The 23,369-nt window shown below is 39.6% G+C and overlaps 1 protein-coding gene and 1 long non-coding RNA gene across 4 annotated transcripts in view; one reads left to right on the top strand and one right to left on the bottom strand.

Annotated features, from left to right (window-relative positions):
* LOC139633722 (uncharacterized) overlaps positions 1-23,039 on the bottom strand; it is a 32,308-nt gene extending 9,269 nt beyond the window's left edge. For 2 of the 3 annotated variants that reach the window (XM_071499593.1, XM_071499592.1), the window contains exons 1-28: positions 22,883-23,039; positions 21,575-21,688; positions 21,030-21,189; positions 20,694-20,886; positions 20,158-20,229; positions 17,733-19,740; positions 17,555-17,647; positions 17,242-17,355; positions 16,936-17,092; positions 16,396-16,588; positions 14,299-16,174; positions 14,010-14,081; positions 12,804-13,247; positions 12,452-12,525; positions 12,000-12,131; positions 11,499-11,659; positions 10,675-10,834; positions 10,372-10,566; positions 7,460-7,619; positions 6,054-6,121; positions 5,541-5,794; positions 4,828-5,008; positions 4,108-4,311; positions 2,401-2,551; positions 2,014-2,084; positions 1,585-1,677; positions 834-1,066; positions 80-260 (exon numbers count right to left, since the gene is read on the bottom strand). In XM_071499593.1, coding sequence (XP_071355694.1) covers positions 80-260; positions 834-1,066; positions 1,585-1,677; positions 2,014-2,084; positions 2,401-2,551; positions 4,108-4,311; positions 4,828-5,008; positions 5,541-5,794; positions 6,054-6,121; positions 7,460-7,619; positions 10,372-10,566; positions 10,675-10,834; positions 11,499-11,659; positions 12,000-12,131; positions 12,452-12,525; positions 12,804-13,247; positions 14,010-14,081; positions 14,299-16,174; positions 16,396-16,588; positions 16,936-17,092; positions 17,242-17,355; positions 17,555-17,647; positions 17,733-19,740; positions 20,158-20,229; positions 20,694-20,886; positions 21,030-21,189; positions 21,575-21,683 — 7,809 coding nt within the window. In that variant the 5' untranslated portion in view covers positions 21,684-21,688; positions 22,883-23,039. The remainder of the gene's footprint in view (positions 1-79; positions 261-833; positions 1,067-1,584; positions 1,678-2,013; positions 2,085-2,400; positions 2,552-4,107; positions 4,312-4,827; positions 5,009-5,540; positions 5,795-6,053; positions 6,122-7,459; positions 7,620-10,371; positions 10,567-10,674; positions 10,835-11,498; positions 11,660-11,999; positions 12,132-12,451; positions 12,526-12,803; positions 13,248-14,009; positions 14,082-14,298; positions 16,175-16,395; positions 16,589-16,935; positions 17,093-17,241; positions 17,356-17,554; positions 17,648-17,732; positions 19,741-20,157; positions 20,230-20,693; positions 20,887-21,029; positions 21,190-21,574; positions 21,689-22,882) is intronic. The other variant, XM_071499594.1, reaches the window with a different exon arrangement.
* LOC139633725 (uncharacterized) lies at positions 9,022-11,048 on the top strand. The gene is made up of 3 exons (XR_011693808.1): positions 9,022-9,585; positions 10,390-10,564; positions 10,677-11,048. It is a non-coding gene; the product is annotated as an uncharacterized lncRNA (long non-coding RNA).
* Positions 23,040-23,369: the final 330 nt, after the last annotated feature.

Genomic DNA, 23,369 nt, shown 5'->3' with positions numbered 1-23,369 from the left:
TAGATAGCAGGCTCATTATTATAATAAAGAAAAACAAAATATAATTTGAGCTTTCAGAATCTGTTTCCTTTTATCTTACAATGCAATATCTGCTGCACATGCTGCATTGTGAATGTGACGACACTGGCAGGATGGGTATTTTGGTGGACATGATTTTCTTGTAGTTGAAGGAGGACAAGCAAGTTTGGCTGCAGAAATCCTTCACTGTCCCTTCAGTGTCCACCGGGGCCTGAAGGACGTCCTGAGACTGTGTTATCACCCTGCGATCAGATAAAAAAATAGAGAAGTTGAGACAGTGACAAATGTTTAGACGCTGCCGAGCTGAAGGACGCTGGTTTCTACTGAAATTTTAGAGGAATAAGTGTGATTTTAAAATATTGTTTTTAGGCATTTGATGGCCGTACTGGACAGCCAAGAAGAGCGATAACAGAAAATGAGGGGAGAGAGACAACTAAGGTCCCTGTCAATGTTGGATTTAATATCAGATCAGGGCTGCAACTAACAATTATTATATCTTATAATAATCTATTAATCATTCCACCTATAATATGTGAGAATACAGTAAAAAAAGATCCTGTAACATTTTCCAGGAGGTCAAAGTGACATCTTCACATGTCTCATTTTGTCTGACTAACTGTCCAAACCAAAAGACATTCAATTCACCATGACAGAGTGGAAAAAGCAAACACTAATAAACTTGGCATTTTTGCTTAATAAATGATTTGTACAATTGCTTGATTATAAAATTGTTAGCTTCATTTTTTGTTGATCGACTAACTAATGAACTAATGACTATCAATTTATTGTTTCCAAACTGCAAAAACATGACTCACTGAAGGCAGAACTGGCACATCTTCTTCACTGGTTTCATTTGGTAAAATTTTAAAAGGCAGGAAGTGGAGCAGAAGATATCTGCGCGTCCTTTCCTCTGGTAAACAGTCTCTCCATTCATCAGGACCTTGTTACAGCTGGAGCAAGATGCAGGCAGCTCCACGTGGGTGACAGTGGGCTCTACCGACGTAGAGTCTCCCGTCAAGGAGAAGACAGAACCGATCTTCAAGTCCTCCTGTCAAAAAAAAAAAAAAAAAGGACCAAATATGGCTCACAGAGCTGAAGTCAAGAAGTTAGTTACCAGCAAAGTAACTTCCAGAAAGAAACTGGTCAGTGTCTAAAACATGGTGTATTGTTCAGTGAAGAAAAACTAAATTAAGTCATTTTGTCTGTAATTAAGTTCCTGAAGTTTTATTACTACTTTTCTTCTTCTAAGTTTATATAAAATATAGAAAAGTTTACAAAAACCTGTTTTCAACATTCATCAGTTTGTTAGAGGGACTTTCTCAAATAAAGCTTTTCATTATTATACTGCTGCAGACTGCTGTTCTTTATTATTTCAAGACACAGTCACATTTCTAGAAAATTTTTAAACAAGACTATCTAAATTAAACATAGTTGAAATATTATCTGTTCTGCAAAAATGTGGTTTTCAGAAAGGTTTATAGACAGAAGCTGCTTTGAAAATATTGTTTTCACAGGTTAAAGTGGTTGAACACTTTGTAAAGTACTGAAGCAGAAAGCAGCTCCCACCTTTGCCACATTTGGTTCATCCTTGATGTCCTCTGCAGATATGGAGGGAGGGAGACTCTGGTTGTACTCTTCATCGATGGGCTCCTCTTTTATCTTGATGAGGAGTGAAGACAGGTGAATTAGCTGTGACATCCAGGACAAACAGGTCTGTGTAGAGTAATGTGATTACTCTAACTCTGAATCTACTTTCACACTGCAGCTCATCTAGAGAGGAAACACTTTGCTGTAGTCCAACTTTCTGGAGTCCTATTACTTATCAGCCTCAAAATGAGTTGTGTTCCTACACTGTACATAACACTCACCACTGCAAAAGTTATAGAAACTATATTCATGCTGTGGCTGCTCATATCAGAAATCAGGATTGATGTCAGTACCTTGGTTTAGTGCGTTACAATTATTACAAAAGACATTATAAAACATGACACTCACACAGTCCAAATTTGGTAGAGACGGCTTCACATCTTTAATATCGCTTTCTTCAGATGACGGACTTTTCCTCTCTATAAAGACATGATAAAAACAAATTATGGTCTATAAGAGAAGTTTCCTTTGCTGGAGACACTAAAGACATTTTCAAGTCAAACGTAGACAGAGTCAGTGGTGACTCATAATAAATGAGGAGACAGGAACATGAGGAAAAGAAACGTTTCTAGTTTTGGCAAAAAGCAACATATTCTATTGTGAACTGCTGTTAAAACTCAGATATCATATAATTCAGTGCGACAGCACCTCAGCAATGCAAATTAAATTAGTGGAGGAAAGTGAAAGTTGGAGACAAGAGAAAATGAACTGTTTTGAAATGTGGCTGTAAATTACCTGACACAGTGAAAGATTGGGCCTTGTACACCATCATACATCTGTTGCTGCAGAAGAAGTCCAACCTGCCCTCTTCGTTTTTGTTTTCAACCATGTCTGACATCTGATGTGAAGTCTGACACGTGGGACACAGCTGAGGTGTTTTTACTTTCTGCAGTTAGAAAAAAAAAGAAAATACAGAACACTGTTGATGTGAGACTCAAAAGGGTGTTTGAACCTGTGAACTTCCAATTTTATTTAACAACTAATCCACTCTGCTGCAAATGTCACTGTCCCAAAGAAATAATTAAATTTTGTCGTTGTACATGAGCTGCATATGTGGCATATATTGTCAAATATTCAAATGTCTCTTTGTTCCTCAAGTTTTATTGAAAGCATCTGTTTAGTTTTTTTTCCAATGGAAACATTTCTATCACAATCACCTGTGTAAATAAACAAGTTAGTTAAATAATTCAATGTAGTATAAAAATCCTTTAACCTCCAATCAGTTTGGTAAAATAAAAACTTTATCATTTATGTTTTCTCACCAATTAGTTTATGAAATAAATTAAATAATTAAACAATCAAATATACAAATTCTAAAAAACACACCAATTATACTAATTAAATCTTTTGGAAAAAAATTTTAAATAATTCATCTATTGTTTATTTTTCCCAAGCAACATTTCCTCATGCTCCATGTCAAGAATTCCAACCCAACTGTGCAAAATGTGAGGAAATACAGTGCATTCAGAAAGTATTCACACCCTTCACTGTTTTCATAAGTTGCTCAAATTAAAATTATGCTAAAACCATTTAAATTCATTTTTCCCCTCATCAATCTAAACTCAATATCCTCTAATGACGAAGCAAAAACTGAATTTTAGAAATCTTTGCAAACTTCTGGATGTTTCTCCACACTGGATCTCTGGAGCTCAGGCGGAGTGACCTTCAGGTTCCTGGTCACCTCTCTTACCAAGGCCCTTCTCCTCTGATTGATCAGTGTGGCTGGGCGACCAGCTCTAGGACGCGTACTGGTCGTTCCAAACTTCTTCCATTTAACAATGATGGAGGCCACTGTGCTCCTGGGAACCTTCAGTGCTGCAGATATTCTTTTGTAACCTTCCCCACATCTGTGCCTCCATACAATCCTGTCTCTGAGCTCTGCGGGCAGCTCCTTCGACCCCATGGTTTGGTTTTTGCTCTGATCTACATTGCCCACTGTGAGACCTTATATAGACAGGTGTGAGCCTTTCCAAATCATGACCAATCAGCTGAATTTAACACAGCTGGGCTCCAATCAAGGTGTTGAAACATCTCAAAGATGATCAAGAGAAATGGGAGGAACCTGAGCAAAATTTCAAGCTTTTCACAGCAAAGGGTCTGAATACTTATGCCAATGTGATGTTTAAGTTTTTCTTTTTTATTCAATTTGGAAAAAAATCTAAAATTCAGTTTGACTTTGTTATTATGAGGCACTGAGTTCAGATTGCTCACATTTTTTTATGTGCAAAATGTGAAGGGGACTGAACACTTTCTGATTGCACTGGGAGGCTGACTCATTCTGCTACACACACACTGCTTGAATGTTGACAGTGTATATATATATATATATATATATATATGCATGGTCTTCAATGGTGTATAATACTGTATGATAATGTGCCAGTTTGCACAGCATTAATAAGGAAGTTGTAGCCAACACCAGTTCCTTCATATTAACTGCACCTCTTTGCACTTGACCAGACATTCTTCACTGCAGATGGTTTTACTGCTGCCGTCCATCTTCAGCACGAATCGTTTGTCGAGGCAGATGGAGCTGCAGATGTCACAGGTCGACACAGGAAGGTTGTTGACTTTGTGGTAGTTGATGAAGCAGGTGTCGCTGCAAAGTTTATGGAGCACGCCATCCAGGGTCAGCTTGAATTTGCACTGAGGATGGGAAAAGAGCATGTGTGGGGTAATTATTTTAAATAGACATCAAAATGTTTTACATTTCATATACAGTGTGTAGTAATTTAGCACATTTTAAGAATTCATTGATCTTATAAACAAGACTGAAAAACATGCTCGACTTCTACTTAAACAATGTATAAAGAAACAGGCAATAGGTTTATCCAAGTGAAGTAATATACAAACAGCATAAGATACCACAAAAGCTTCTGTATCTAAATAGAGATGAATACCAGTAGACTTTAGTGAGAGATGTGAAACTTGCACCAAACTGTGCGCAAGTGTCAAACAGGTTGTTTTTGAATTAACACTTGCAAGTCTCTGCAAACTGAGCTCAAACACTGAACCTTCGGACACACTTTTCCTCAGTGGAGAATAAAACATCTGTCCCTTTATGAACAATAGACCACAGCAATGGCTCAACTGGCTGTTTATGTCATGAACAAACCTGAGGAACAGATAAAAATCAGAGAGTCCATTTCTTTTTTTCCTTACATAACAAAATCTGGCGCACATCCTGCACTCTGAACGAGGTCCGACTAGGGGCGGGGGTTTTGGGGCAGCCATGTCCCTCTTGGATTGGACAGAGGAGAGGCAGGTCTCGCTGCACAACTCCTTCATAGTTCCCGAATCATCCACCGGAGCCAGGATGATGTTGTGAGGCCGCATTATCACCCTGAGGAAACGAGGATGAACAAGGTCAAGACAAAACTCACTGTCAGGATTAGGGATCCATTTTTGAAACTAATGATTGTTTCTGTTAACCATGAATCTCAATTTATACAATTTTATCTATTTATTCCAGAAAATACTAAAAAAATAATACAAATAATAACAATTTAGTAAAGCGCATGTGATGTCATCAAATCGAACAACAAACAAAAAACATAAAGATTTCGACTTTATTATCACGTAAGAAAATAAAATGCACCACATTCTTACAACTGAGCAGCTGGAACTAGTGTTTGTTTTGTTTTTGCTTGAAAAATTACTTAAACAATGAATCAATTATGAAAGTAGATGATTATTATTTTTCTGTTGATTATCAATTATCTAACTGACTAAAATAAAATTGGGACATAAGTGTTTACATTTTGGGCTGTTTAACATGTGTGTAGTCTCTCTGACTCTGTCTTACAAATGCACAATATAAAAATAAATCAGACATCAGGCATAGAAAAGCATGACGTGAAACATCCTGGACTTACTGGCAGCAGTTGTAGCAGTTTTTGGTCACAACTTTGATGTTTGGATGCCTTTCAGAGAGACAAGAGGCAGAGCAAAAAACCTCTAGCGAGCTCTGCGGCTGGTAGAGCGTCTCTCCTCTCAGCAGCCTCCTTCCACAGGTGCAACAGACGACGCACGAGTCTGCAATGATGAGTGTTGGCGTGCTGTCTGATTCGGCCGCTTGCGAGTCTTTATTTTCGTTGACAGTGGAGTCTGAGCCGACCGTTACGTCCTCCTGTGGGATGAAGCACAGTTATGGTAGAGGGGTCAGAGGTCGTCCCTGGACTTGCATATAAACCTGCTCATCTAGGAGTGAATCAGACAAAATGTTGACAAACTCTCTGCTTCACGGAAGAAAGCTTTATTTAAAACATAATAAAAATGGCTGCATATAAACAAATACCACATCTGCTTCCTGCAGCTCTGATGTGTGGCAGATTTAACTCATACCTGCTGCTCCATGAAATTAATTCATTGTTGTGAAATATACTCACAGAATTCGATTGTTGTTTTGATTGTTTGCCTTTTTTCCTCTTTTTCAGCCGAGCTGAGCTTTTCTTTCCTGAGGGGAGAAATCAGAAACGTGAGATTAGGTTTACTGCAACTACAGATCAATGGTGATCAAAGGCTCCTTATTATAATTATTACAAGCACTTTATTAATTTAATGGTAATAATAAATGGTTTGTTTTGGTAGCACAGTATAATGTAGTGGTAAGCAGCTATAAAGTGTTTGCTAATGTGGAGTATTTGTCAACAATTATTATTGAGATATAGTTTATATTATTGAAAAGGTGTTTTCCTCTATTATCATATCTTATCTGTTTATACATTTACCTCAACTAATGGATGCCCAGAGGACGAGTTACAGTTATTGGAAAATACATTAATAAACATTTATACGAGTGCTTAAAACTCCACAATAGCGTGTTTAAAATGATCTACTAAATGTTTAGAAACTTTAAATGTAAACACAGGAAATGAAAACATCCGTACTAATTTTAACCAATGAGTGAGCTGCAGGTGTTTTTAATTCTTGTGTCGTCCTCAGGGCTTCAAGTCATGACAGAGGAAGCAGAGTAAAGGCACCTCCAGACTGTGTGATAACTACAGTCTTACTCACACAACAAGATGAGGCTAATAAAGAGGTCGCAATCTGTGTCAGACTGCACACTATCTATTTTAAGGCAAGTCATATGGTGTGATGAATGCCTGTAAATAGAAAAAAAAATAAGCCTCTCTCTACTTGGCCATGCCAGCGTGCCATTTTTTAAGTAGTGGAGAGGGAAGAGGAAAATCTGTTACATCATATGAGCTGCTGATGTATGAGAAGGAAAAGAAGAAAACATGGAGAGCCTCATTAAATTTGAGATTAAGATGTTTTTTAGCAGTTACTTCATCACATTAGTGATTTCTGCATCATTTCTTGTCATATTATAATTAGTCTGTAGATGTGAGTCTTAGCTGCAACTGCACTGTGAGAATTTGGTCCTAAATATCTGAAGGCGGCTGTCTTTAGTCAGTGAAGCTCTTAACAGGCCGACAGTGGCCGACAGACTCAACACCGACTGCAACGGCTGCAAATAAATGTCAAAATTAGAAACTGTAAAATTCTTTCATATTGTATTATAAACCTCTGTGTGGTGTTTTGTAAGAGTTAAAACTTAATCTGGATCTTTATTACTCAATCTGGACTCCCTAGGTCGTATTTCCTGCTCTCACTGGTACCTGTGGTGACCGACCCACATTAACATCACATCTTATGTTTTTTTTAATGCAGTGCTGTTTTTGGTTTTAACACCAACTAAAGATGAAGGGAGGGAAGAGTGAAAGGAGAAAGCTGGATATCACAAAAAAATAAATAAATAAAATGCTGCTCTGACAAACTTATGGTCTATTACCTTGAAGCTTGTATATAATGGCAGGCCGTAGCTTGTATGACGTCACACAGGTGCGAGTGCAGAAGAGCTCCACCATGCCCTCGCTGCTTTTGTAGTCAACCATGTCCGACACCGGCCGAGAGGTGTGGCACATGGTACACTGGTGCAGTGTCTTCATTTTCTGCAGAAACACAAGACAAGAAAACGAGCAGGAGACTCAGTGTCTTGCTGAGTGTTAGTTTGATATGATGATGAAAACTGAGGTTTACACAGTTCATGTAATGTCACCATCAGAGTTGATGGTGCTGCACCGAAGGGATTTAAAATAGACGACAAAGCTGGAGCTGTTTTTATGACTAGCTTTCATTTCCAAAGAGGAGAAACCTTCATGCTTCAGCAAACAAAGGTGATGTAAAACAATGGTGTGCACTCAAATGTGTGCAAGAGTAGAGAGATTAATAAAGAAATGGTTTTCCCAGTCTGGTGTGGAAGTAACCCACTGCCCTGCACAGCCCGGACCAGCATGTTTGGGATGAACTGCAACGCCATCTGAAGGCCAGGCGTCATCGTCCAACATCAGCGACTGACCTCATTTATGCTCCTGTGGGTGAATGGGAGCAAATCCCTGCAGCCAGACTCCAAAATCTGGAGGAAATGCTTCTTGGGGCAATGGAGCAGCAGATTAACGCCAGTGGGTCTGTATTTGTCCATACAGTGTGAGTCAGCCTATTTTACCCATTTCTTCTAAAATGCCTTATCAATTCTTTTAATGCAGTTTATTTATCAATGACGAGGGTGCTAGTGGTGTTCTGGTTCTTTTCTAACACTTTCTACACATTATATTCACAATTCAGAGGCTGGAAAAGATTTTTTTTTGGCATATTTGCTTCATTAACCCTATAATGCCAAATGCATCAAATTTGATACAAGCATTTCTGAGACCTATTGCATCACCTTATGGTAAAAAGGTCACTCAAAACCCTCTTGTATCCAATCTGATGCTTGTCTTCCAACCCCTGGTGGATCCCTTTATCACTACAACAATTCAAACACAGCACATGGGACAATCCAGGTTGGCCACCTTCAGATAGTTCCCAACTCACTGGATCAAGGTAAAGAAAATTGCGATTTTTACGATTTTCCAGCGACATATTCTTTGAAATTTTTAGTAATATTCTAACATGAACACTTAATCTGTTGAAGCAAGTTATAATTACATAATTTTTTGCATTTTAGTATGTAGTAAAATCCAAAATTTGGAGAAACCTATATGCAAATTTTGTAATTTTTTCCCCCAAATTTTGTGAAAGGGCCAAATAAAGGTTCCAGATTCAAGAAATCAGAATTTTCTGTCCATTATTTCTGGGGTCAGGCATCACAGGGTTAATCAAAATTAATGGCATTTAATTTTCTGTCAACCGACTAAATGATCAATCAATTAATCATGTCCGCTCTAAATAACTGGTTGGTTTCTGGCTGCCTGAAAATGACAGTGGGGGTTAATAGGGGCCCAGTAACAACTTTTTGCCCCAGGACCTGCTAACAGTTTGATCCGGCCATGGTAGAATAGACTGTAGACGCCAGCCCACTGAGCGCTACCTGTTGCGGGGACAGAGACGCGGTCGGTGCGGGTTCGGACTCTGGCCCGGTCCACGGGAACAGCGACGGGACAGCACCGCGCTTCAGCGCCGCGTAATAGCTTCTCTGCCCGCCTATGTAGTCCCGATGCCTGAAGTGGTCGCTGCACACCCGCAGGCCGTGGGTCCTGGTCATCTGCACGGTTGTAACTTTGGGATCGAAGCGGCTGCTCCTGACGGCCTCCAGCCACTCGCAGCACAGCGCCGGGTTGGAGGGGAAAACGTGAAATTTTTGCTGGGTGGACAGTCTGGACGTGCGGACGTTTCCACAGCCGGGGACGGAGCACTTCATTTCCCCACGCTGACCTTTGCAGAAGTCGAGAGGATGGAGAAATAACGGGGATGCGTCGCCGTTCAGACCGTGTAAACACCGGGAGTCTCACACCCAGACCGTCCTGCAGCCTGCGGCCCGCCTGCTCCTGCAATTACGGTACAGGTGCTGCATGCAGCCAAAAAGCGCTGCCCGAAAACAAATGACAGCAGCTGGCGACACGGCACATCCAAAGATATGTAAGATATCCACACATATGTTCTTATACATTTCTCCCTGATTTGCCTCACATCCTTCCGGATTAGTAATGTTGTTCACCGGGGATCTGAAGGTCGTGAGTTCGAGTCTCACACGGAGCCTAAGTTTTAGGGACTTAACAACAACAATAGAAAACTTACTATATATGTGATACAAATGTCAACTGATTGAAATATATAGATATAATTTAGAATAATTCCACATTTTATATGAGTAATTTTTATGAAAGGTTAAAAAGGTGCTGCAATTTCTGATACTTCAACAAGTATTAAAATACTGTAACAAGTCTACATGGTCTAACATGGTCTACATGGTCTCTATTAGGTATGTGACAAATCAGAATTTATCACAGTTGCTTTTTCCTTTTCTTTCTCATGGAGAACTTGTATTTGAGCTCTTTGGCTGCTCCTAGTGCCTGTACCATAATTGCACGAATAGACGCACAACGGAACAGCAGCTGGGTGCCATAAATACTCACTAGCACACCCAAATGTGCATTAATCTGTGGCTGAAAATAGTCCAGAAAAAATGCACGACTTAATCCTGCCTCAGTAATTCCTCCTGTTTGACTGAGCTAAACTAAAATATAGACTGACCCACTTCTGCCTGTCTGAAGGCCACACAATGTTGGATTTGTTTTGGTTTTTGTTTGTTTTTATAATGCATCTGTTGAAAATAACAGAAATAGAGGTAACCCCAGCTTGATCATTTCAGCATATTGTACCTTATTCATTTTGTTACTGTATATAAAACCACTCCCCCCCCACCTCTTTGAATTCTTGCAGACACTTCTCACTGCAGATGGCTTTTGTGTCCTCCTCCAGCTTCAGCCTGAGCGGTTTGTTGTGGCAGAAGGAGCTGCAGTTCTCACAGACGGGCACGTTATCCCTGCAGAAGCCTTCCAAGCAGGAGTCGCTGCAAAACTTGTGGACAACCTCCTGCAGGGTCAACTCACATGTGGTCTGTAGATGTTAATGATAAAGGAGCAGAGCGTATGTCAAAGACTTTATAGCTAAAATGAAGCGCTTTTGTTTTGAAGCTGAAGAAAATTTTGATTTGTTTTTGCTTACAGTGCAGGATTTGAGGCACATGCCGCAGAGTGACTGTGGTGTTTGGCCGGGAACACTGTCGGACTTGAAGGACGACACGCAGGTCAGACTGCAGAAGTCCTTCATAGTTCCTTTAATGTCCACGACAGCCATGATGAGGTCCAGAAGCTGCGTTATCGCCCTAACAGAACCAGGAGGGGAGATGAGAAACAGTTTGATACATGAGCCTGTAATATGCTGACTAAATGTTTTACATGGGATTTTACACAAGAGGTTAAGAGGCTAACGTGAAGCGCTAGTTGACTTACTTTGAAGCATGTTTTTTTCGACTGTATCAACAATATCTATTTAATCTATTTGGTCACATGCAGCAATAAAACCACAGAGAATTATCACCTGACTCTATAGTTCACTTCAGCCTTGCAGAGCTTTGTAGCTTCTTTAAGCTCACCTCTAAGATCATTGCATTTCTTTTCATTTCATGCAGCCACTGGTCTCAATTCAGTCAGAATGTTATGAAATCAACTTTTAGAAGCCTGAAATATAAACAAAGATAAGAAATTCCCCCAAAGTAATATTATGCAATTTACTGTTGTCAAGGTGGGAACCAGTGGGAGTTCAAATCAGCAACAAAAGCAGATAAAGACAGATTCAGTAACAAATTTAAGCCTGCACCATTTTCCTAGCATTACGAAATTACTTGAAACCAGTGGCTGCCTGGAAGTTAGGAAAAACACATTCAAAAACTGAAACCACTACTTCATGCTTTTATACTACAAAGGCTACGTCATGCAAGAACACTGGTCTGGTCTTTTGAGAGGAGGTGATGTTTTTCCCAGACTAACTTGCGACAGTAATGGCAGGTCTTGGTGCTTGTTTTGTTGACGGGGAACATTTCGAACAAGCAGTTTTTGGAGCAGAAGACATCTGTGAATCCCTTCTTCTGGTAAGCAGTTTGTCCCATCATCATGCTCTTTTTGCAGTGGGAGCATGTCATGTGTATGGCCTGACAGGGAAGAGAACAGATACAGATTTGAATCTTGCTTTGTTGGGCAATTTATATAAATAAAAATAAACTAAATGCATTAAGTTACAAGAACCTTTTATTTTAAAGATTTGACCTACATTGTATAAATTCTGTTGTATTGTTTTTAATCCTTGCACTTAAAAGATTAATAATGGTGCACACTTCCCCTTAAAATATCACCAACTCAGCTGAGGTGTCATAAAAAACACTTTACACTAACAAATGTCGTTTAATATAATATGAAAAAAGTCATACCTACATATAAAGCCAAATACTTTCATAAATGTTTTATCCACCACTCAGAAGTTAATTTCCCCACCTTGTTTTTGACATCTGTGGAGCTAGATGGTGTTTCAAGCTGGTTGTTGTTGTCCTGGACAGGCTGATCTTTCACTAGTTCCTTATTACACACAGATGATAGCTTGGAAATGTGGACTGGAGTCTGCAAATTCTCATAGGACAAAAAAAAAAAAAAAGACGACAAGAAAAAGATAAAAACAAAAAAGTCACTTAGGAAAACTGTAATGCTGCGATCTGATCTGAATGACAACATTTTAAACTAGTGAAGTGTTGTGTTCTTTGGTTGTTTCTAGCTGTGTACAATAAACAAAACAAAGCTGAAGGGAAAAAAGCTTGACTACCAACAGAGATGATGTTGATGAATAAAAAAAAAAAAACTAACAAAAAAACACAAATGTAAGTTTTAATTCATACTCTGAACCAGTTTTTAATTATAATATAAATTAAAATATCAATGAACTGGATACTTACCATGTCGAGCTTTGGGATTAATATCTTCACTTCTTTCATTCCACTCAATGCAGCTAATAATTTGTTCTTCTTTTCTATAAATAATGTAAAAACATGTTTTTGTTATGCAGTTAAATTGCTAGCATTGCCACTGGATGGACTGCAATGAAATTTTGCAGACATTCATGGTCCACAGAGGATGAACCCTACTGACTTTTCCTCCAGTGCCAACATGAGATTGATGTTTTGGTATTGAGTGAAACATCATAACAACTATTGGATGGATTCTATTTAAGATGTTCAAGGTCCCATGAGAATAAATTATGGTGACATGATACTTATGGTGATATAAAGACTTAAGTTTGCTCCTCACCTTTCTCTTGATCTTTTTTCTCCACGTGGTTCTCTCTATCACTGTCCACGGTCTCTTCAAGGTCTGAGTCAGTGGTGTGCTTGTCTTTCCTCTTACTATCACTGATGTCCTTGTCTTGCTTTGCGGTTTCTTGGACACATGTCATCCCAGGCGTTGCTGCTGATCCGTTTGAGTCACCGTCTCCATCATTTTCCACATTTCTGACGTCCTCATCGGTGTCTATGTCCATATCAAAGTCCACATTCATGTCATCATCATCATCATCACTAAAACAAAGGTTTGTTGCGTCCTCAATGCTACGAGATGGTGTTTCCTCTGGTGTTTTGATGCTGTTCTCTTCATTCTCATTATTCAGCTCAGACTCCTCATTTTCACTCTTCTTCCTCCTGCCTCTGCCACGTTTCCTCGAGGACGACTCTCTTTTTTTAGTGGATGAAAAAGAACCTTTTGAGGAGGACAGACCAAGAGGAGACAGGGACAGGTCTCTGAGGTCACTTTTCTTGTTCACTATTTACAGATAGACGCAGCTAAACAATGTGCGGAAACTCTCTATAAAGCTTTCTATAATTCTCTGTAGGTTCAACTCTATGACTGATGCCTCTCATAATGTCACATTGTTTTCACATTGCCATTTGAGACATTGTTGTAATAAAAACATAAATTATAGCCACTTCTAACTTTGATTGATCTAGACACCCCCTAATGTAGAAACATTAATGGGCATTTTTTATATACGTCAATAAAAGCAAAACAAGACAATTGGCCGGACAACATCACAGCCACTGACAATCCCCATAATTAGCATATGATTATCCATTGTACCTTGTACAAACGTGTATTTAACCACTTTGTTTATCTTGCAATGGAATCAAATTAACATCTCAAGCATTTCTGTCACCCTCCAATTTCTTGATGAAAGCAATTCTTTACATTAATTTTATATATCAGGCCTGAATCTATTCAAAGTTTCCTTGTTAATGCACAAACACACTTTTAAATGCAACATGATCGTTGTAAATATTTAATTATTCTGTTTTAATTCAGTTTTGTTGGTGGGTAATCTTGTTTCAGTGAAAATAAATGTAGTTATGTGTATTACAAGCCTCAATGCCATTGAAAAATCTCTCAAGGGAAAACTAGTAAAATACAGATCAAAGGTTCGTAGGAGAGTTTATATGTTTTTATGTTTATATGTTTATTACATACCGCTCTCTGCATCTTCACTGTCCTCTTCTTCATCATCATCAGAATTGTTCGGCTCCACATACGGCTGCACTTCTTCAGAAAGAAAGTAAGATATGTACACAAGTGTTGTAATAAGACGAATGGGTGATAGAACAGAATCAATGGAAAACAAGGAGGGAAACGCTGATGTTTGCTAGACCTTTAGGATACAAACTGTGAACTTTGTGAGTAACACTGGCTGTAACATAATGTTTGTTTGTTTACAAGAAACCTCCACCGGGCACCTTTAAGTTTGGAACTAGGCACATACCTGGAATCTCGATTTCCCCAAACGATTTTCCCTCATATCTTGCAACAGATCCATTCTCCATTGCTGACAGGAGTTCTGTGATTTTTGCAATATCGGCAGCTGCCTCTGGCATCTGGTAATGCTCCCTGTCGGTCGGAATGTATCGGCCCAGCACTTTGGCTAGCTGATCAAGCTCCTCGTTTGTGAGGCTGAGGATGTGGAAAATTCTTGCAATGTGCTTACGAAAAAAGGCAGACCTGAGGTTCTCTGGGTTCTTTGCACCACACCGAGCTGCAAAAGTGTTGATGCATGTTTGGCCCTGGTAGAAGCTTGTACATATGGCGACAGGTCTTGCAAACAAAAAGGGATTACGTTCATGTACGCCACATGCTTCTCTCTTGTCCACAAGCAGTGTTATTGCGTTGAGCAGTTCAGGCGTCAACGTCAGAGTGACCTTTTTCTCGCCGTTTTTTTTGCCACTTTTGCTCATAACATTGATCCTCACGTTGTGCTTGGACAGCATTTGCTCAAACTGTGACTGGCAAACAGCAGCGTCTTCATGAGGCTCAGTCTCGACCCTTTCTTTAAATGATTGGATTGTTACTTTTGAAACTTCAAACACATTATTGTTCAAGACCGTCACCTGTGCGACTGTCACTCTGAGAAGTGCGTTATAGACCGGTGCGCTTTCATACATCGTCAGGCTCTTAACTGCAGATGCTGCTGTTTTCTCCATGCACTGGTAGAAAAGCTGCACATCACGTGTGAACGGTATGGTCGGCAGGCTTTTTGATTTTAATGAGGAGGTGTGGCCCCATTCTTCGGCACACAACTTCATAAATGCCTCTGCTTCTTGTATCGTCTCTTTATCAGCGTCCTCCTTCAAAGCCCTGGCGTATTTAATTTCACCAATTTTCTTGAGTGAATTTCCCAATTTCACCATGAGAGATGGTCTGTCATAGGACTTTGTCTTCTCGTTGAAACCAGCGAGCTCTCTGACGGCTTCGATAAATTTGCTGAAGTTTTCGGGTTTGATGGCATCTTCAAAGCTACTTACCGACTTTTTCCTTAACGTTAAAAGGAGTCTTCCCATTTGCCTCAGCCTCTGTTTGATGTCTTCGGATCTTTTTGTTATGTTATCATTCATGTGGCACAAACACTGTGCCAGCTGCAGTATGTAAGAATCATTCCAAACTGCAGACCAAACCTCATCTTTCTTCAGATTTTTTAAGAGCTTCTTCACATCTGATGAGATTTCTTGAGGGTCTGCTGACACTGTTGCAGCAACCAAAGTTAAGATTTTAGTCTTGCCACCTGCTGTATGTGAGGACGTCTTTGAAGGACACCTTTTCATATGTCGCCACATTTCCTTACGGCCATACATGCCTTTACAATATAAACAGGGTGCGAACGTTTTAGGAGTGGTGGACATGTTTGAGGTTCTTCTGTTCACTTTCAGTCTTCCACGACGAGTCTTCAAAACCTCCTGATTATGTTTGTAATTTCCTCTGTTTCGTAACTTCTGCAGGAGCTTTTTTCGTTCCTTGGATTTCCGACGCAATGCAAACACTTCGGCAATGTCAGCCTCCTCATGTCTATGGGTGAAAAGGTGACGAGAAATCTTTGACTGAGGTTTCTCGCAAACGTAGCAATAATTTTTCTTGGTGCAAGGAGGATCTTTGGGCTCTCCATCAGAGGCAGAATCTAAACTGGAATCACCCTTGTCTTCCTTCTGGACGGATGAATCATCAACACCGACAGGTTCTGGATTGGTCTTCAAACTCTGACACTGCTGGTTTTTGTTCCTGGTAAAACCACTACTTGCTCCACCATCAGGGACATACTCGTCATCACAGCAGGATTCTTCTGAACTAGAGGCTTCTGCTGAGTCCTCAACCTGGAGTTAAGAAAAAGTAATTTTATACACTTTACATAACCAAATACAAAACAATGCATGACAATGCTAAACAGAAGAGAAGAGCAGTAAAATGTCTGTAGCCATGTCTGCAATAATTACAACAGATGTACTTGAATTATCGATGACATGATGGGACAAAAACTCCTTTTCTGTCCAAAACAAGGCAAAGATTTAAGACATAACGCAGGAAATAAACTTACTGCTGAGCGCCAGGGGTATGAGGAGGCCCCGTAGTTGTACGTTATCTCCTCGCCTCGAGATATTTTCTTCACTGCAAACAGGCACAGGTGAGGCTTCCCCTCACAGACAATCTTCCTCATTTCACAGTTGGGACTTATGTGATCATCATTCACGAGTCTTCCAAGTGTCCCGTCCTCTGCAGAGGCATCAATGCTACAAGCAAGATATTCTTCATGAGACTTAAACCAAACCAAACTCTTAAAATGGCTGCATTTTATCACACTGACTGTGTGACTGTTGTAGTCAAAGTACTTAATTTTATTGGTGGATAAAACATTTTGACATTTTTTTTAATACATATTTTTACATTCTGTTTTGAATTTTGTCATTTTGTTGAACATTTTTGTTCAAAGAAAATCTTGAGGGAGGTGAAGAACTGAATATGACTTGATTTGGTTATACTTTTTGTTTAACATCAGTCTCGATTTGAGCCAATATGGATCATTTAATACAAGAACCATCCTTTCATGACAAAACCGAAAAATAAGCAGTAAACTCACCGCCAGTTTGTTCCATTCCACGAGAAGTCAAACAAATAATTGTTCAACATGTCACCACCTTTCTTTTTCTGGGTCTCTTCAAGAGTAAAGATGTTCCCCCGATATTCAACAACAAAGGAAGATGGTACAATGGATTTGTGGGTGAACACACCTCTCCCTAGAAAAACAAGAACAAAACAGAAAAAAGTTATTGTACAACAAAACATATAAATCCTAAATATCCTAAAAGATATGCTGGTTGTCAAAAAGAGAACCAAAACCCTGGGACATGGATAGAGAGACCGTCGTGAGAGATTCATCACCAACCTTTAAAGGCATCAACAAACATTTCCTCCAGGAAGGGTTTGTCTCTACAGGCCTTAATGTGCTCCAGGGCATCTTGCTCAGGACTCAGTTGTCTGCCTCGTCGCTTCATATCATCTGGAAAGTTACCCAGAAACATTTAATATTAAATAAAAATATTTACTGAAAGACAATCTTTTGTCAGGTAAGACAATATAATAATGAGCACTATCAAGCTAAATGTCACAAAAATATTCTTAAAAAGAATATTGAAAATGATTAAGAATATGAATATTTCAGATAAATGGGTGGGGGATGGGTTATCTTCACAATATACCGTTTTGCAGAGGTAAAACTTCCGATTCTTCATTGTCCTCTTCAGTATCACTGTTTTTAGGGTTGCCCTGCTCCACATCCGGCTCCAATTCGTCTTGAAAAAAAGAAACATATTCATTTGTAGTTTAATAAGTGATTTACCTTACCACACAAGCACTGGCGAGTCAGAGGACACATACCTTCAATCTCAATTTCATCCAGAGAGTTTCCTTTGAATCTTTCGAGAGAACCCTTTTCCATTGCCAGAAGTAGTTTTGCAATTTTAGCCAGTTCCACAGCTGCCTCTGGCAAACGGTAGTAATCCCTGTCAGTCCGAATGTCGTGGCCCAGCAGTTTAGCCAGATGATCGAGCTCGTCGTTCTCCAGGTTAAGAATCTGGAAAACTCTTGCAATGTGCTTCTGAAGATGCACCGACCGGAGGTGCTCCGGGTTCTTTGCACGACACAGTCTTGAAAAAGCCCTTATGCAGTTCCCTCCATGGTAGAGGCTTGAAGCAGAACAGTCCGGCTTTGCAAACAAGAAGGGATTGTCTTTGTGTATGCCACATGCCATCCTCTTGCTTATGAGCAGCGTTAACGCACTGACAAGCTCAGATGTCAACAAAACAGCAACATATTGGCTAGTCTTGCTCAGGATGTTTATTCTGATGAAGTGCTTAGACAACACTTGAGCGGCATCGTCCCTCTCCTGGAATGACTTGAGTGTCATTTTTGAAATCTCTGGCGCACCTTTGTTTAACACTGACACTTGTGCAAGTGTCACTCTGCAAAGTGCACTGTAGTCCTGGGGACTTTCGCACATCCTCAGGCTCTCAATGGCGGAAGCTGATGTTCTTTCTAGGTACCCGTAGAAAGTCTGCATGTCACGTGTGAATGGTATGGTAGACGGGCTGTTTACTCTTCGTCCACTCATTGAAGCAATGGCTTTCTGGGAGACAAGTTGATTCCATTCTTTTCCACACAATGTCATAAATGTATTTGTGTCTCTCACTTGCTCACTGTCATCAGTTCCACTGAGGGCAATCCTGCACAATTTTTTTAACGAATATCCTATTTTCAACGCAAGACTTGGTTTGTTGTAGCTCTGTTTTTTGTCATCGAAGCCAGCAATGTCTTTGACAGTCTCCGCAACTTTGTAGAAGTTTTTGGGTTTGATAGCATCTTCAAAGTTGAATATTGACTTTTTATGCAGTGCTAACAAGAGTCTTCCCATTTCTCTCAGCTTCTGCCTGATGTATTCACGTTTATTTCGATTATTTCCATACTTCTCTGTTAGACACTGTGCCAACTGTATTAGAAGGTAATCATTTTGAACTATGAAAGAAATCTCATCTTGTTTCATAGTTGAAAGAATCCTCCACACACCAGCCGGAAGTTCTTGGGAGAATTGTGACTCAGCAAGAGCAATCTCACCTAAGACTCTTGTCTGACCAGGTGTTGCAGGGTATGGCAAATTCCTAGAAGGGCATCTGGATACATGCTTCCACATGTTTTTACGATTAAACATGCCTTTACAATAAAGACAGTGCACATATGTTTGAGTGCTTATTGCCATAGTTGTCCGTCTTCTGAGTTTTAACTCTCCACTATTATTCCTCAACACCTCTTGATTATGTTTGTAATTTCCTCTGTTTCGTAAATTGTTAAGTAATCTTTTTCGTTCCTTGGAGCATTTAGGTAATGCAAAGGCTTCAGCAATATCAGGCTCTTCGTCAGCGTGCTTTAAAAGATGACGAGCAAATTTAGAATAACCTTTCCCACAAACGTAGCAATAATTTTTACTGGTGCAAGGTGGGTTTTTGGGATTCTGTACATCCTCACTGGGTATATACTCTTCATCTGAACCATGATGACCAGAGTTCAAAGCAGACTCATCCAGTTCATAGTCTCCATTCAAGCTGTGTTCATCAAAGTTCAAAGCAGCCTCGTCCTCCTGCTGGCTGCATGAGGCATCGTCTGGTGGCAGCATAAAGGACCCTGAAGTATCCTGAGAAGAATCAAACTCAGTAAAAGGTGATCCGTCCCTGAAATCCAGCTGACTGTTGATGTTGTCAAAGCTATCACTGTCATGGCTTCTTCCACTGTCAGGTAGTTCTTCATCATCGTCATCATCATCATCATCATCATCATCATCATCATCATCATCGGAGCTGGATTGCTCAGTGCTGGAAGCTGCTGAGTCCTTGTGCTGAATATAGAAACAAAATTTTATACACAAAGAAGACAACTTTATACGCACACACAGAAAAAACATGAAGTCTGTTTTACTAGTGCGACATTAAAATAATTATCAAAGGTTCTCTTCGTGTTGCTTGTGACAACCAGCCTGCAATTGCATGTAGTGCCCAATGAGCATGATACTTTTCTCCTGTAATATGAAAACATATGAAGTGCAAAGCAAAACAAAAAACTGCATCATCCAGTCATCACCTCTAAAGCTCACTCATCAACACCCCACAGAGAAACAGTCCAGCACACAACCCAGAGTAAAAGTTGTCATTTTTATTTATTAGTAAGCTTTAGATGTTTTGAAGAGCAGTGGTAAGAAAAACCCATGTATGTAGACAGCTGGTACATGTACATGTACATGTACATGTTTACATACCCTTTCATGACTTGGTGTTGATGAAGTAGCATAAAAGTCTGTGTTTGAAGCACTTGATCCGCCACAGGACTCCTGAACATGTCAAATGAAATAAAGCAAAAAATAGTCACTGCATAGCAAACTACCAATCTGAATCTGCAAATATAGCCTACATGTTCAATATGAAATAAGTCTATATTAAACCCACAGTACAAAGTGCTTCACACAGAGCAGCAAATTCACTTTTAGAGAGGTGTTGGGTTTGCATTACACTGGCAGGCGTTTCTATTTTATACACCCATTTATATCAGTGAGGGTGGACTTAATAGTACAAACAGCTCTCTGTATAAAGCAATAAATTCAACTACACCACAAACGTCACCCTCCAAACTGACAACACAGTTGAGTCAACACCTTTCTAAAACAATGTCAACAAAAACTGAATATTACAACCTTCATGGAGGAGGATTTATTGCAGGGCTGCTGTGTTAGACTGAGTTTGTTCGAACTAGGTGTACCTAATAAACTTGAGTGTAAATTTAATACAAAAAACCTACCCTTGAGCGCCACGGGTAAGAGGAATCCCCATAGTTGTACGTTATCTCCTCGCCTGGAGATATCTCCTTCACAGCAAAAAGGCACAAGTGTGGCTTCCCCTCACAAACAATTTTCTTCATTTCGCAGTTGGGATTAATGTGATCATCATTCACGAGTCTTCCAAGGGTCCTATCCTCTTTCGAAGCATCAATGCTGCAAGCAAATTACTCTTCATGAAACTTAAGCCATTCCCAAAATGATTGCACTTAACCAAGTCTTTCTTATGATACATTAATATACTGTACATGACCAAACAAAAAAGTCTGTTAATGTCAAAGCTGAAAAAAGTTACTTACCACCAGTTTGCTCCCTTCCATGAAAACTTGTACAAAAAATTGTTCAGAGTATCGCTGCATTTCTTCTTGAGTTTTGTGTCTTTGTGACAAAAAATGTTCCCTCTGTATTCAACAACAAACGTGGATGGTTCAATGGTTTTGTGGGTGAACAGTCCTCTCCCTGGAAAAGCAAAGATTAACATGAAAACATTAGTCCTGTCATCCTGGTCCAACCACTCCAGCATTAACCATTATACAGCTGCTGTTTTCAGTGTGTAATATGTGATAATTATTGGAGCCGGTGTTAATTAGCATGACCTCATAAATCTGTGGAACATTTTAATTACTTGATTATAAGCAGCGATGTTTAGCTTCATATATCATCGCTGGAAGGCCGTTTAATCACTCCTGCCCACCCTCTCACCCTAAAGGTAATGCCATTTTTAATCACTACTGTATACATGACAGAAATTAGGTTGGGAAGGACAGACTACCCCAGCCTCTTGTTGGGCAATACCAGAAAATCCATTCAATATACAAATTAATATCAGGAATGTACCACCTACCTTTAAAGGTGTCTATAAACCTTTCTTCCAGGAAGGGTTTGTCTCTACAAGCAACTATGTGCTCCAGGGCATCTTCCTCAGGGGTCAGAGGTCGTTCCTGCTTTTCCATGACAGCTGGAAAGTTTTCCAAACATACTAAATTAGGCTTGGGCAATAGAAGACATTTTTGTAAATATATGGCACACAATGTTTTTTTACCTAAATACTACTGAAATATTTCAATCACATGGTGACCCACACAGCCAACAGTAATTTTGAATAACAGGTAAGTTGACCAACAAAGACACCTTGGGGCTTCAAATTGTGTTGCCAGTGTTCCCCAAGGGGGTAAAACTCAGTCAAATAATAAAGAACACAGATCAAAACCTTATGCTTGTGGTGTATGAAAGGTCTGAAAAATCCATCTTGGTCAGGGTTTTGGTAGAGTTCACCAAGTTAAACATTTTTTTGTCCTCAAGTGTATATAATAATAATCCCTAATAATATTATTAATTAATAATAAACATGACCTGAACCTGGATAATCATTGTAAATGAAATTCAAGACCTTTTTGAAATTAAAGGGCTTTTTGATAAAATGCCTTTTAAGATTAAAAAAAAAAACCCAGATAGCTTGTTGTTTTCATTTAGAAAATACATTTAAAATCCATCAGGCAACCTGTGCAGGAGTTCCTTGCATTTCTGTAGTTTCCTCCCCAACTGTCCAAGACATGAGCTGCCACCCTGGGCATGTATAAAATTATCCTGTTTTAAGAACCAGATGCCAGCTTTGTCTTCAGAAGTACAGTTGTTTGGTCGAGGACTGGTTTAAAAACCAGGGGTTTTTAGAACGTTAATGTAATATTCTCCAGAATGACAACAAGCCCAAACATACAGCCAGGGTAAGTCTGTCTAAATTTTCAGAAGATCTGTGACAAGTTCTGCAAGATGTTTGGAACAGCCTAAAATGTACCATGGAGAAATGAAAACCGTCCTTACTTTACTTTTATAACTCAAAACTTTTCCACACATGTGGGCATGAATGTAAATAAACCTGTGTTTAAACTGAGAACAAACGATGACAACAGTAATGCTAACTACCTGGCAGCTGTCTCTGCTGTGAGGCATGGTCTCAATGTGTTTACATCAAACCTGATTGTTTTATCTGACTATTGTTCACTTTGCACCCATGCCTTGCTAGCTGGCTACCATTAACTAGCCAGAGGTGAGCAAACCAGGAGTATTTTAACAAGAGTGCATCCATTGCTTCTGACTTAAGTAAGTGTTCTTCAAGACATACATTTTCTTTTTTACTCAGAGCAGCGTTTACCTTCACTTTAATATCCCAAAGCAGAAGCAAGAAGGGTTGCACTGGTAGCAAACACACTGGCAGCCATCTTCCTTTCCTTTCGCATTCTCCAGAGACCCCGTGACGATGACGTTGCGTTAGCCATAGCGAGTGGCAACGGGCCCAGCCAATCACTGATTGTAACGTCATTGATTGACTCTTGAAGCAGCCAATCAGCTTTCGAGATGTTCTTGACCGCGAGGAGCAGCGGTGTACAGTCGAACACGAAATTTCTCGTGCGGGTGGTTTATGAGGACATATAGAGATGTTTTCATGAAGATGTCCCCATATACAAGTAAAAAGCAGTGGTGGAATGGAACTAAGTAAATTAACTCAAGTTCTGCACCGACATTTCTTTTCATGCCAGCTGATACTCAGATACTTCTACTCTGAGTAAATTATTATATTTTTTACTGCACTGCATTGAACAATCTTGACTGGTTAATTCACAAACTATATATATATATAT

This window comes from Trachinotus anak, unplaced genomic scaffold (assembly GCF_046630095.1).
Source record: "Trachinotus anak isolate AG129_WGS33_773 ecotype Australia unplaced genomic scaffold, CSIRO_AGI_Tana_v1 ptg000016l, whole genome shotgun sequence".
Classification (NCBI taxonomy): Eukaryota; Metazoa; Chordata; class Actinopteri; order Carangiformes; family Carangidae; genus Trachinotus; species Trachinotus anak.
This window is presented reverse-complemented; position numbering and strand designations above follow the sequence as displayed.